At 41.5% G+C, this 15,522-nt stretch overlaps 1 protein-coding gene across 6 annotated transcripts in view; it reads left to right on the forward strand.

Moving 5' to 3' along the window:
• Window positions 1–15,522, forward strand: part of ehbp1 (EH domain binding protein 1) — a 248,288-nt gene that overhangs the window by 76,496 nt on the left and 156,270 nt on the right. For all 6 annotated transcript variants that reach the window (XM_022672775.2, XM_022672778.2, XM_022672780.2 and 3 more), the window contains 3 exons: window positions 1,314–1,439; window positions 2,238–2,535; window positions 7,022–7,250. In XM_022672775.2, the coding sequence (XP_022528496.2) occupies window positions 1,314–1,439; window positions 2,238–2,535; window positions 7,022–7,250 (653 nt within the window). The remainder of the gene's footprint in view (window positions 1–1,313; window positions 1,440–2,237; window positions 2,536–7,021; window positions 7,251–15,522) is intronic.

The raw sequence follows: 15,522 nt of genomic DNA on the forward strand, positions 1-15,522 counted from the left end.
CCAAAAAAGAAAAAAAGTTGGAACGATAAAGCAGTTGCAACTTTGTGATTTAGGTTGATTGATTGATTGATTGATTATAATGTATTATAATCACTGCAGGGTACCACTTTAAAATAAGACTACCTTTATAAAGGGTTTATAACTGGTTTATAATTAGTTTATGTCTTAAAAATCGTTAATAATCAGTTATAACACATATGTAGAAAGGGCAACAATGACCTGTTGTTTGCCAAATAGTGAACCCACAGCCATCTATACTGTTGCCATTTCCATGTATGTGTTATAACTGATTATTAATGATTTTTAAGGCATTTACAACCTAATTAGTAACCATTAATAAACTAATTGTAAATATTTTAGAAACCCTTTATAAAGGTAGTCTTATTTTAAAGTGGTACCTCACTGCAGTAAAGTTTTGGCACTTGGAGGTAGCAAGCGATAAAGTGTAGCTTATGTTCTTCACACATCTTCTACTAAGGACAGGTCAGGATAGTAGGGCTGCAATGATTAGTCAACATAATCGACAACGTCGACAAAAAAAAAAAAGAAATTTATATTTCTAATTTTTCGCTCTCTGTGTCTCCAAAATTGTAAACACTCCCTCCAGATAAGGGACAAGACAACACCCAGACTTACTATACATCTGTACATCCAGTACAGATGTATAGTACACAATTAAAACACAATTAAACACATTCTCAGCTTTAAATCCCACTTTTAGTGGCTTCAGTTGTCTTTGGAGTGGAGAGAATGGAGAGAAAGCAGAGCGAGTTACTGCCAGCTGCAGCCAGGGTTGCCAGGTCCAGCAAAAAAAATAAAAAATAAATCCTGTTGCCCACGACTATCAAACAAGTGCAATTTTGACGGGAAAACTACAAACCTGGCAACTTTATTAAAAGTGGAAATTTAAGAGCGCAATACAAAGGGAAATATTATTGCTATAAAAAATGTAAGAGTCTAGAAAGGGATTATAAAAAAAACAACTGAAACAATCTTAAAAAAAGTCCTTACTATATATGATATATATCTCATTGTCAAAAAAAAAAGAAATGTAGCTGTGCTAAATATCGGTTCACTCCAGAGTGCAGTCTTTATTATTATTATTTATATATATGTATATTGTTCATTTCCTTTTTATGCATATTATTGTTTGCCATTATATTACATTTTATACACATTGCATTGTGTTTGTAATCATAAGTGTTCTATTCTTTACTATGTTACCTTCTGACAAGTTTGCATTGTAGTAACTTTGTATCTGTGTGTGTCTGTCTGTGTGTGTGTGTGTGTGTGTGTGTGTGTGTGTGGTTTAGAGCTGATCAGTAAGCTGAACTTCCTGGATGAGGATGAGCAGATTCAAACTCACTCCATCTCCAACCCCTTCGAGGAGGCGGATGACCCGGTGGCTCTGAACCCGTTCGGTGACCCTAATGAGGAAGGTAAGCGGTGACCTTTTGACCTCTGCATCGCTTCCCAAGAAGAGGAGGATCACTCCCTGACCTCGTTAGGGTTTAATGACCAAATTAAAAGACAGAGGAATGTTTGGAGTTAAAGAGGATTTAACTTTTGACTGTCGATTGTGTGTGCTTGGGTGGGTGTGTGTGTGTATTGTTACCCCTGTGTTAAAGTGTCCCATATGGCTTATACATTATAAGCCAAATATGCTCTTTGACTCAAACAGCATTCTGATGTTTTAAAGAAGAAAAAAAATATATATATATTTTTTTAAAGCAATCCTGTATCCCTAACACATTACTGGATAGATAATTGTGTGTAGACTTACTAATTGTTTTGCACTTAAAATCCTTTAATTTTTCCAAAAATTGTTAGTGCGCCTTATGTATGAATTTTACTTAGCATGGTTAGTAGCTAATGCTAATACTGCTTGGGAACTAAACTAAACTAAAAAACTTCCTGTATAACTCTGTACTTCAGCAGAGTGGCTTTACTGCTCCTTAAAACCTGACTGGTAAAATTCATACATTTGGCGCACCGGATTAAAAGGTGCACTGACTATTTTTGGGATAATTAAAAGATTTTAAGTGCCTTAAAAAAACGGTATTGTAAATATCTTCTTTATTTTCATCATATATTGTCTGAATTTTAAGGACACTCATTTTGTTACAGTGTGGTTTTAGTAATGTAACCTATGAGTTATGCATATCATCGTTTTAGCATATCACAGTTTTTCACTTTTTTTGTACATATTTACACGATCTGGTCTTTTTTTCTTACAGAAGTTCAGCCCTGTTTGCAGTCCACTCTGAAAGATGAAGAATCTGCAAATCCATTTAATCCATTTGACGAGCCTGAAGTATACCCGCACCAGGACCAGGACCAGGACCAGGACGGGTACGAGGACCAGGACCAGGATCCTCAGTATAAAAACCCGTTTGATGAGCTGGACCCAGAGCCAGAACCCCAGATTGAGAGGACGCCCCCTAGAGGCAGTGCGAGGAAGGCCGTGCGGCCGGTGGACATGAGCAAATACCTTTATGCAGATAAAAGCAAGAGCGAGGAGGACGAACTGGATGAGTAAGTGATTGGGTGAAGGAAGGTGCTGAGGGAGGGAACAGTCTTGTACCTACCTACATTTAATTTACCGTTTATTAGTTTATTAACCGCTTACTTGGAGCTTTGTCTTGTTGGTGTTCAGGCAGAGACTGTGGATGTTTCCAAATTGCACACTAAATAATAACACTAACTAGTAAAGAGTGTAACTATTGTGTAAAAGTTGTGTAAATTCAAATTTCTGATACAAATATGTGGAATAATAATAGAAAAAAATGTCAGATAACAATGAAAGTGCAGCAGCAATGATGGCAGGTTAACTTATGATATTTGGGGGCGTATGGGTGTTTTTAATAAATTGGCCAGTGGGGGTTTATATTATCACCAACACACACACACACACACACACACACACACACACAATAAGTGAGAAAGCAGGCCTTCTAGCTATTCTGCTGAAAGTTGTGAGAGTGAGAGAGAGAGAGTGAGAGAGAGAGAGTGAGAGAGAGAGAGTAAGAGAGAGAGAGTGAGAGAGAGAGTGAGAGAGAGAGAGAGTGAGAGAGAGAGAGAGTGAGAGAGAGGGTGAGAGAGAGAGAGAGAGGGTGAGAGAGAGAGTGAGAGAGAGAGAGAGTGAGAGAGAGAGAGAGAGGGTGAGAGAGAGAGTGAGAGAGAGAGTGAGAGAGAGAGAGAAGGCCTTTCAGCAGAAACAAGGCTGCTGCTGTTCCTGGCATTCTTTTACCTTGTCTGTACATCTCTCTCTCTTTCTCTCTCTCTCGCGCGGCCTTCCCTTTCTCAGACTGCTGCTGTTAATAACCCATTCTGACCAGAGAAAAAGGTCGAGAGTGAATGGGGTTAGGAGACAGCAGGAGAGGGAGAGGGTAAGAGGCAGAGTGAGAGACATTAAGTGCGAGAGTGATGCAGAAACTGTAAAAGGTTGAGACTGTCTTTACCTCCCACTTTCTTAATGATGCCACATTTCTTCTCTCCTCTCTTCTTCCCCTCTTCCTTTCTCTGCTCTCTTTCTCTCTCTCTCTCTCTCTCTCTCTCTCTCTCTCTCCTGCACCCTTCCCTTTCTCAGAACGCTGCTGTTAATAACCCATTTTGACCAGAGAAAGAGAGAGAGAGAGAGAGAGAAAGAGAGAGAAAGAGAGGGAGAGTGGTTATGTGACAGCAAGAGAGAGAGAGAGAGGTTGAGAGTGTGAGAGGCTAAGAGGCAGAGTGAGAGACATTAAGAGTAGGAGAGACAGATGCAAAAAGAGAGAGAGAAAGAAAGAGAGAGAGAGACTGTGAAAGGTTGAGACTGTCTTTACTTTACCTCCCACTTTCTCACACTCATTTGACCCCACATGTTTTTTCTCCTCTCTTCTTCCTCTCTTCATTTCTCTGTGCTCTCTCTCTCTCTCTCTCTGTCTCTCTCTCTTTGCTGTTAATAACCCATTCTTTCCAGAGAAAGAGAGAGAGAAAGAGAGAGAGAGAGAGAGAAAGAGAGGGAGAGTGGTTATGAGACAGCAAGAGAGAGAGAGGTTGAGAGTGTGAGAGGCTAAGAGGCAGAGTGAGAGACATTAAGAGTAGGAGAGACAGATGCAAAAAGACAGAAAGAAAGAGAGAGAGAGACTGTGAAAGGTTGAGACTGTCTTTACTTTACCTCCCACTTTCTCACACTCATCTGACCCCACATGTTTTTTCTCCTCTCTTCTTCCCCTCTTCCTTTCTCTGGTCTCTCTCTCTCTTGCTCTCTACTCTTTCCTCTTTTTTTTCGCCTCTTTTCTTCTCATCAGTGTGTTTTGACTGTGCTTTTCACACACGTGTGACACACATTCAGCCAGGGACAAGCGGGACTCCTATAGCTTCTATAGCTCTCTCTTTCGCTTCCTCTCTTTCTTTCTCTCTCTCTCTCTCTCTCTCTCTGAACTTGTCTTTCAGCAGAATAGCTAGAAGGCCTGCTTTCTCTCTCATTGTGTGTGTGTGTGTTGGTGAGCGCTGAGTGACGGCTCCTCTCACAGCGGTGTGTATTGATGGCAGTGGAACGTGTGTGTCTGCCTGTCAGTGAGTGCATCGCCGGGGTCAGGGGTCCGAGGTCGTGAGGTGTGACCCCTGGAGCACCTGAGTCCTCTAGAGCTCAGTGGAGCGTTTTATTGGCTGACGCTGATCCACAATGCTCCTTTACCTTCTCCCCTAATGAGACACACACACTCCACACAGAGTGACGGGTAGAGGGTGGGTGAGGGTGAGTGAATGGGTGGAGGGCCGCTGTGCTGGGCGTTGTGTTCAGAGCCGGCAGTGTGTGGCACTCTCCACAGTTCATTTGCACTTGAAGCTTCAGTGGGAGTGTTCAGAGTGGAGTGGTCACTCTCTGTCACACAGGAGAATCACTGGCAACCCCCGACCCCAACAGCTGACCCTTTATTAGGAGGTCAGGTAATTAGTTTCCTAGTGGAGAGTTAATAAGACTCTCTTTATAATGTCATAAATAGCAGAAATATTAATATTTCTGAATCATATTTAAAAATATTAAATCAATTAAAGTGGCAGTCCGTATTGTTTAGTTTCTAAACTGAAAGCAGAAGCATTTCTGAGTGGAGAAGGGATACAAATATTGTGTTTAAAGGTGTTTAACCAGTGTGCTGAAATGACCATCCCTGCTAAGCCTAATAATATATTCATTTTAAACACTGGGTTGTCAAGTTGCTTTTCACAGGAGTTCTTCTTCTGGCCTCTAAAAAAAAAATCAGACTTAGTTTTACTAAACACGAGCAGCTGGTGGAGCAATGGAGACTTCAGAAGAGGAACCTCAGACCTCAGTAGCTCATTTACCAATTGTAAAGTCAAAGAAATGAAAGAGTAAATTTTCTGAGTGGGCGCTCTCTGTCTCTCTCTGACTAAACATAACCTGGATTCGGATTCATGCGCTCTAAAAGGAGACTGCATCACACCCGCCCAGATTAAAACGATGCTTCCACATGCTTGGTGCAATTATCCATTCTCACCAGAGAGGGCCCTCAATCCCCCCAAATCTCAAAACTTACAGGCATCAGCTTTAATAATAATAATAAAAAATATGGAAAAAAAAATATTTTTATGTTGGTAATACAGTACCAGTCAAAAGTATGATCACACCTTCTCATTGTAAATTTAATGCTGAAGTGATCCAGACTATAAAGGAATACATAAGGAATTAATAATGTAGTAACTTAAAAGTGTTAAACAAACCAAAATACTCTATTAAGTATTTAGATGCTCTTATCTGGGGAGCTGTTAACTTGTGGTTTCTGAGGCTGGGAACTCTGATTAACTTATTTTGTGCAACAGAGGGAACTCTTAAGCTTCCTTCCCTGGGTCGGTCTTGATGAGAGCCAGTTTTATCATAATCAACATTTTTGATAGTTTTTTTTTTTTTTGCACTTGAAAATAAAAAAAGTTCTTGAAATTAACATTTGAGTTGATTGACCTGCATTTCTTAACATAATGTTTGTATTTACAGGGTTGAATACCAACTTTATCTCTTCACAATACAAATGATGCTTTCAAACACATTAAGAGGTGCAAGAAATTAAAGTACCTCATTTTTCGCACTCTAAGGCGCACCTAAAATCATCAGTGCGTCTTATAATCCGGTGCACCTTATGTATGAATTTTACCTGTCAGGTTGTAAGGAGCAGTAAAGCCACTCTGCTGAAGTACAGCAGTATTAGCATTAGCCGGTAAGCGCTAGCTCTTTCACGGTTCAAAGGTGAGTATTATCGGCCTGTAGCCTGCTGCTAATCCCAGCTAGCACTGCTGGAGCAGCATTAGCATTACCTGCTAACCGTGCTAAACACTAGCTCTTATGATGTTTAGAGGTGAGTATATCAGACTGTAGTCTGCGTGTTTACTGTGTTAAAACAAGCTACGTAGGATGAACCGCTAGCCAGTATCACCCTGGCTTACCAGAACACTCAGGGTTCCTCAGTGTATCGCTGTTAGCTAGTGGTTAGCTGCTAATGCTTTAGTGGAAATCTGGAAATCTAAGCTTGCTGTAAATAAACTGAAGCGCTTTACTCACCCAAATAAACAAGAGAGAAATGTGTGTAGATTTATTTTTTTTTATTTTTATAAAGAATTACAGTTTTGTTTATTTAACGTAGCTTAGCTTGACTGAATTAATATGAAAACATGGCGACACCCCTTACCCTTACTAGTTTGACATAATGCTCTTTATAATCCAGTGTGGCTTATAATGCGAAAAATTTACTCTTGACGATGCACAGCTGTTAACTGAAAGCCATTCCAGGTGACTATCTCATAAAGCTGACCTGAGAAAATGCAAAGAAAATTTGTAGAGGTGCTACGTTGAAGAATCTTAAATATATGACGTATTCTGGTTTGTTTTGTTTTTCATTATAGTTTGCATGATTTTAGTATGAATCTACAATTCATGGTTTCTTTTTAGCCTACTTCTTTCTTTCTTCTTTAGCCTAGTTCTGATTGGTTGCTGAGGTTCTGAGGTCTTCGTGTGTTTGTCTGCTTTCAGGTCGAACCCGTTCTACGAGCCCAAGTCCGACAGTCTGGTTCAGTCGGTTGCAGAGAGCAGCGCTGAGAAGACCACCAAGAGACGAGCCCCTCTACCTCCAGCCCTGACCTCAGTGACCCCCGCCAGCACCTCCATCACCCCCAAACCAGCTCCCTCAGAGAGACCACCCACCACCCCGCCCATTTTCCCCAACCTCGCCGCCAGAGAGCTCGCCTCTTCATCACCCAAGGTCAGGAGTCTTCCTCACACTTACTACAGCAGTGCCTCACCTTCTACACACACACTACCTCTCATCCTCCACCTCTCTTCCTCATCCACCTTTCATCCTCATCCACCTTTCATCCTTCACTACTCTTCTCCTCATCCACCCTTCATCCTTCACTACTCTTCTCCTCATCCACCCTTCATCCTTCACTACTCTTCTCCTCATCCACCTTTCATCCTCCACTATTCTTCCTCATCCACGTTTCATCCTTCACTACTCTTCTCCTCATCCACCCTTCATCCTTCACTACTCTTCTCCTCATCAACCCTTCATCCTTCACTACTCTTCTCCTCATCCACCCTTCATCCTTCACTACTCTTCTCCTCATCCACCCTTCATCCTCCACTGTTCTTCCTCATCCACCTTTCATCCTCCACTACTCTTCTCCTCATCCACCCTTTATCCTCCACTATTCTTCCTCATCCACCTTTTATCCTCCACTACTCTTCTCCGTCCACCTTTCATCCTCCGCTACTCTTCTCCGTCCACTTTTCATCCTCCACTACTCTTCTCCTCATCCACCTTTCATCTTTCACTATTCTTTCTCATCCACTTTTCACCCTCCACTGCTCTTCACCATCCATCTTTCATCCTCCTCCTTTCCTTTTAATGTTTCTTTGTCCACTCTTTTTTTTATCCTCTCTTTCTCCTTCATTCTTTTTCAACAAGTTTTCTATTCCCCATTTTTCTTTGTCTACTGTTTCTCATCCACCCTTCAACCTCCACCTTTCTTCCTTTACTTTTTCTTTTTATTTATACTTTTAATTCTTTTTTTTTTTATTCTTTTTTCTTTCTCCGCTCTCTCTCCCTCTCTTTCCTCCCCCCAATCTTTCCCTATCCACCTTTCTTTCTTAATTTTGTATCACCTACTCTTCCTTCTACTATTTTTTTGTTCACTACTTTTTACAATCCATCTTTCGTCCACATTTCGTTTTCCAGTGTTTATCCACTCCTCCTCCTCCACTCTTTTTTTTAATCAAGTTTTCTTCCTCCACATTTTTCATTCTCTTTCTCCCACTCCTTTTTTCCTCTACTCTGTCTTCTTCCTCTCTTTCACATCCACCTGTCTGTCTCTTCGCTTCTTCCTTTACTCTTTCTGCTTTCCTTCTCCACATCTTTCTGCAGTTGCCTGCTTTACTCTGTTTTATTCTTTTTTTCATCCACCTTTTCCTCCCTCCTCCATCCCCTTTCCGTCCGGTGCATCCTTCACTCGGCTGCTCTTATCTTCCCCACCTCTCTCCCCTCCCCTCCCCTCCTTTTTTCCATCGCTCGGTTCTGCGGTTCTGCCTCCCTCGTTTCTGTATGTGTGCACCGACGCTCCCTACATTTGAATATAGGCATCGTGCTCGGCCTCTTTATGCATGCGTTATGACTCGGAGGCTGAATGCTTTGGTGGCTGTAATTAAGCGGCTGAGGGTGTGTGTGTGTGTGTGTGTGTGTGTGTGTGGGCGGGCATGGGTGTGTAAGGGGGCAAGACTGCAAATGAGAACAAGGAGCAGGCCGCTGCAGCTTAACTATGGACAGCTACCCACAGAGTGTGTTTGTGTGTGTGTGTGTGTGTGTTTACGCCCCCCATGTGTGTTAGTGTTTAATGTGGTCCATATTTAATTATGCCGAGAGGTTTATCAGAGGGATGCACTTGTGCATGTGTGTGTGTGTGTGTGTGTGTTGTGTCTGGGGGTGCGTGGGTGTGAGTGAGATGGAGGTGACCTGGCCCAAACCTAAACAGATTTAATTACCCAAATGCACTGGCCTGTGAGTGCAACACACCCACACACCCACACACCCACACACACACACATACACACACACACTGTACTACACTTCATCCAAAAACACATCTAAATAATATGAATAAATAAATAAAGTTACACTCATATTTCACCTTTCTAGAAACCCAAGGAAGCTTAACAGTCATTTTTTATACACAGCCGTTTATACACTGGTGAGAAGCAGCAGCCAATCACACACAGCCTACTCTCAACCGTAAACAACCACCCCCCTTGGGGACTGCAGTGGACACTTAGAAGCTGACCCAGTTGTTAATCCATATCTGGCCAAATAGTCATACACACACATGCACCAGGACAATTTAAGAGTAGGAGCATCCAATTGTTCTGGGCAGTTTTATAGTATACAATTTTTCTGGGCAATTTTGAGCATACAATTTATACAGTTTTTTAGTAATCTTCATGCAAGCTCCCAGACCCAGATTGGGACCTGAACCTAGGACCAGGACATTTCTTGATTCACAGTGTCTTGTATTAACCAGGAATACGTCACAGACAATATTACCACCATGTAAACAGCATACAAAGTTCCCAGTTCTGTAGCATTCGTCAGCTTCCGTGGCAAAAGTCATGGTACACAAGCCTAGTACCTGTCCAATAACACGTAGCATGTCCGTGTGTATGGTCATAAAGTAACAAATATCGCCTGTTACAAATACTTACCCTATTTTTTGCACTATAACGTGCACCAGATTACGTGTATTTTCTGGTCTATTTTCATACATAAGGTGCACTGGTTTATGCAACACTAGTAAGGAACAGGGGTGTTGCCATCTCTTCCTTTTAATTCAGCAGGTCTCTCCGCTGGGTGGCAAGTTAAGTAAACAAAACTGTATTTCTTAAAAAAAAAAAAAAAAAAAAAAAAAAACATTTTCTTTTAAAGTTAAACAAGCACTGGATGTTAATTTTACACAGATTTCCCTCCTGAAAACTGTTTCTTTGGGTGAGTAAAGCACTTCTGTTTATTTACAGTAAGCTTAGATTTCCAGATTTACACTATAGCTGGGTGCAGCAATATTTTCATTAGCAGCTAAACGCTAGCGCTAGCCACGGTTAGCTGCTAAAGCCACCCGACAGAGCTACGCTGAGGAACCCTGAGTGTTCCGGTAAGCCAGGGTGATATTAGCTAGCGGGTCTTCCCATGTAGCATGCTGTTTCATCATGGGGTATACATAGACTACAGGCCGATAATACTTATGTCTGAACGGCAAAGGGGCTAGTGCTTAGCGTGGTTAGCAGGTAATGCTAACACTGCCCCAGCAGCACTAGCCGGGGTTAGCAGCAGGCTACAGGTCGGTAATACTTAACTCTGAACGGCAAAAGAGCTAGTGCTTAATGCGGTTAGTGGCTAATGCTAATGCTAATACTGCTGTTAAAGAACTAAACTGAAACTCCTATATAATGCTGCACTTCAGCAGAGTGGCTTTACTGCTCCTTACAACCTGACTGATAAAATTTAAACATAAGGCGCACCGGATTAAGAGGCACACTGACGATTTTTGGACAAATTAAAGGATTTTAAGTGCGTTTTATAGTGCAAAAAATGAGTAGTTCATGTTTTACTATAAGGGCATTTGGTCTCAACATATAGAAACCTACACACGCACACACACACACACCGTGGGTGACTCCTCTCCCCTGGTGTGTGGATTATGAGTGTGTTGCTGTGTCTTCTCAGACTCTACGGCTGCTTCTCTCTCATATTGTGTAAAGTGTGAATGACCTTAGTGTGAATAAAGTCAAACAGGATTAACACACACATAGACCCATTCAGTACAGTGCTGTCTCTCTGACAAACACACACACACACACACACACACACACACACATTGTACCAATGAGTGTAGCAAGAACAGATATAAAAAAAAAAAGCCTGAAGGTTCCTTTTTTTGCTTTGTGTATAGATGAAAGTGTGTGTGTGTGTGTGTGTGTATTGGAATGGATTGTCAGCACGCACACTCTGAGACCTGAGGTGTAAATTGAAAACAATGACAATCTCCGAACATGAGAAGAAAGAAATTGAAATGTTAAACGCTGTAGTTTTAGATTAGAATAGCCCGGAGTGCGCAAACAATTCCAAAGTAATTCCCGCAGCGAGGGCGATTCCGAAAAGCGCCTTATCTTATGGATGAATATTTAAAACAAGGCTGTTTCCTTCAGTGAACCTTGATGTGCAGGTTAACCTTTCAGGTGTGTGGGGCTGCTGTGTTTGGATTGGTATTGTCGTCTGCTCTTGGACTCCCCCTAGAGGTGCAGAGTGTAATTCACTTTAATTTACTTCACTGCTGCATTTACACTATACCAACAGTATACTAACAGTAGAATAATGCATAATGCCAGGTGTGGACTCGAGAGGTGTGAAGATCTGTGAAGCAGTGGAAGAGCTGTGTTCTCTAGAATGATGGAGCTCCATCCAGGACATTTGGGATGCGCTGGAGATTTGGGAAGGTGTGAGATGAGGTGGAGATCATTCTACATTCTCTCTTTACAAAGTCAAAGTCAAAGTGGTTTTTATTGTCATTTCAGCTATATACAGAGTACACAGTGAAACGAAACAACGTTCCTCCAAGGACCATGGTGCACATAAACACAGTGTAGACAGAACAATAGTGCAACAGTACAAAAGTGCAGACAGACAATACAACACAATACAGACAAAGAATAATAAATAACAAGACAGTGTGCAAATTATGCAGTGTGCAAAAAAGACCAGGTGAGGTAGTAATTACTCTATTACACAGTGTGCAGTAGAGTCCAGTGAGGTAGTAGGGTTTTTAGTGCTTTCCATTTTCTGGGGTAAGAGTGTGTGTGCATGTACAGAAAAACCATCAGTTCAGTCTCTGCAGTTAAGGAGTCTGATGGCTTGGGGGTAGAAGCTGTTGCAGAATCTGGTCGTGCTGGACCGGATGCTGCGGTACCTTCTTCCCGAAGGCAGGAGGGAGAATAGTTCGTGTGAGGGATGAGTGGGGTCATTCACAATGCTGGTTGCTTTGCGGATGCTCAGCTCACTGAATGCTATCAAATTCTCACAGCAATGCACAACATAGTTTAAAGTTTAATATGAATAGAAGGGGTAGGAGTCACAGCGCACGTCACAATGCAATATTATTACAATACATTGCAGATACGATAACAATAAGATATCACGAGACTGTAATTCTGTGATACTCAATATATCACAGTACAATTATGTAAGATACTTCAGAGCATCTGTGTTACTGAAGAGGTTAAAGTACTCCTAAATAAGCAAAGAGCAGGAATTGTGGATTTTTTGGTGCCAATTTCCAAATTTGACAGCCAACATACTTTACAGCAGATTTATTAACCCTACTCATGTGATTATAGCGCCACTACATGGAGTAATGAAGCAGTAACTTTAGTTCAGTGACCTTTTACAACAAATGTTGTCACAAAGCAGCTTTACAGAGAAAACAACTTTTATGCAGATGCGGATTTAATTTTCCAGCAGGACTGGGCACACTGCCCACACTGCCAAAATCACCAGTTGGTCTTATATAATGTTCTAATTTTCTGAGACAATGGTTTTTGTGTTTTCATTGGCTGTAAGCCATAATCAACAATAAAAGAAATAAATGCTTAAAATAGATTATTCTGTGTGTAATACATGTACAGGGGTTGGACAGTGAAACTGAAACACCTGTCATTTTAGTGTGGGAGGTTTCATGGCTAAATTGAATCAGCCTGGTGGCCAATCTTCATTAATTGCACGTTGCACCAGTAAGAGCAGAGTGTGATGGTTCAATTAGCAGAGTTTTGCTCAAAATATTGCAATGCAACACAACATTATGGGTGACATACCAGAATTCAAAAGAGGCAAATTGTTGGTGCACGTCTTGTTGGCGCATCTGTGACCAAGACAGCAAGTCTTTGTGATGTATCAAGAGCCACGATATGCAGGGTAATGTCAGCATACCACCAAGAAGGGCGAACCACATCCAACAGGATTAACTGTGGACGCTGTAAGAGGAAGCTGTCTGAAAGGAATGTTCGGGTGCTAACCCGGATTGTATCCAAAAAACATAAAACCACGGCTGATCAAATCACGGCAGAATTCAATGTGCACCTTAACTCTCCTGTTTCTACCAGAACTGTCCGTCAGAACAATAAATTATTGTGGTCTAAAACCAGGTGTTTCAGTTTCATTGTCCAACCCCTGTATGTAATACATTCACATTTTGAACTGAATTACTGAAATAAAGTAACTTTTCAATGATATTCTAATTTATTGAGATGCACTAGTCTATTCTATCGTTAGTTCTTCACTACAAGCTGTGTAGGTGTGTTTGCACGTGTGTCAGCTGGATGTAACTTAACGTAGTTGAATACTTTTATTGATGAAGTGTCAAAATATTTGGGTATATAGGGTTGGTTTCTTCATCTGGGATTTGTTTTAATGGAGAGTCTTCATTCACAGTGCTGTATAGTCCAGGACTAGGCTTAGTCTCTGTCTGGGAAACCAACCCATAGTGCGTGAATATGTATTTTAATATTTCTAAATTTTTTGTGGATTAATGTAAATGAATAAAAGAATAAGAGTCTGAGGAAGTGAAAGAGCCAGAGAGAAAAAGGACGTATGCTCTGATTCTCTCTCTCTTTCTCTCTCTCTCTCTCTCTCTCTCTGTGGAGGGATTTGTGGGCGTTCACGCTTCATAAGGTGCAGTATGTTCTGGATGTTAATCTAAAGGAACAGGCTTTAACTGTCTGTTCCTGTCTGTCTGTCTGTAACTGTCTGTTAGATCTGCATACACACACACACACACACACACACACTTCTGTCAGAGTGGAGACTAAGATCTCAAAACTTTAGAGTGAAATATGAAGAATTGTCACGGTTCTGTCTCTCTCGTTTCTCTTGTCTTTCTGTTTTCTTGTGTCACTTTCGCATTTCTCAGCCTCTCTCACTTGCGTTCCCTGTGTCTCTCTGTTTCTTGCCTCTACCTCTAGCATCTCTCTCTGGGCTTTTTTTTTTTTAATCTTTCTCGGCCTCTCTCACTTGTGTCTCTTGTGTCTCTCTTTTTCTTGCCTCTACCTCTAGCATCTCTCTTGTGTCTGTTTGTATCTTTCTCTGCCTCTCGCACTTGTGTCTCTTGTGTCTTTCTGTTTCTTGCCTCTATCTCTAGCATCTCTCTCTCGCGTCTTTTTTTTTTTTTTAAATCTTTCTCTGCCTCTCTCACTTGTGTCTCTTGTGTCTTGCCTCTATCTCTAGCATCTCTCTCGTGTCTTTGTGTCTTTCTCTGCTTCTCTCACTTGTGTCTCTTGTGTCTCTCTGTTTCTTGCTTCTATCTCTAGCATCTCTCTCGTGTCTTTTTTTTTATCTTTCTCTGCTTCTCTCACTTGTGTCTCTTGTGTCTCTTTTTCTTGTCTCTATTTCTAGCATCTCTTTCTCTTGCATCACTTTCTTGTTTCTTTGCTTTTCCCACTTGTGTCTCTTGTGTCTCTCTGTTTCTTGCCTCTATCTCTAGCATGTCTCTCGTGTCTTTTTTTTTTTTTTAAATCTTTCTCTGCTTCTCTCACTTGTCTCTTGTGTCTCTCTTTTTCTTGCCTCTATCTCTAGCATCTCTTTCTCTTGTGCCAGTTTCTCGTTTCTGTGCCTCTCTCACTTGCGTCTCTTGTGTCTCTCTGTTTCTTGCCTCTATCTCTAGCATCTTTCTCTCGCATCTTTTTTTTTTTTATCTTTCTCTGCCTCTCTCACTTGCGTCTCCTATGTTTCTCTGTTTTTTCCATCTATCTCTTGCATCTCTTTCTCTTGCATCACTTTCTTGTTTCTTTGCTTCTCCCACTTGTGTCTTTTGTGTCTCTCTGTTTCTTGCATCTATCTCTAGCATCCCTTACTCTCGCATCACTTTTGCGTTACTCTGCCTCTCTTGCGTCTCTTGAGTCTCTCGTTCTTTCATCTTTTCTCTTGCGTCTCTTGTGTCTCTCTGCCTTTTGCATCTATCTCTAGCGTCTCTTTCTCTCGCGCGACACTTTCACGTTTCTCTGTCTCTCTCTTCTGTCTCTCATGTCTCTCTGCCTCTTGCATCTATCTCTAGCATCTCTTTCTCTCGCATCACTTTCACGTTTCTCTGTCTCTCTCTCTTCTGTCTCTCATGTCTCTCTGCCTCCTGCATCTATCTCTAGCATTTCTTTCTCTCGCGTGCCATTTTCACGTTTCTCTGTCTCTCTCTCTTCTGTCTCTCATGTCTCTCTGCCTCTTGCATCTATCTCTAGCATCTCTTTCTCTCGCATCACTTTCACGTTTCTCTGTCTCTCTCTCTTCTGTCTCTCATGTCTCTCTGCCTCCTGCATCTATCTCTAGCATTTCTTTCTCTCGCGTGCCATTTTCACGTTTCTCTGTCTCTCTCTCTTCTGTCTCTCATGTCTCTCTGCCTCTTGCATCTATCTCTAGCATCTCTTTCTCTCGCGCGACACTTTCACGTTTCTCT

This window comes from Astyanax mexicanus, chromosome 14 (genome assembly GCF_023375975.1).
Source record: "Astyanax mexicanus isolate ESR-SI-001 chromosome 14, AstMex3_surface, whole genome shotgun sequence".
NCBI lineage: Eukaryota > Metazoa > Chordata > Actinopteri > Characiformes > Acestrorhamphidae > Astyanax > Astyanax mexicanus.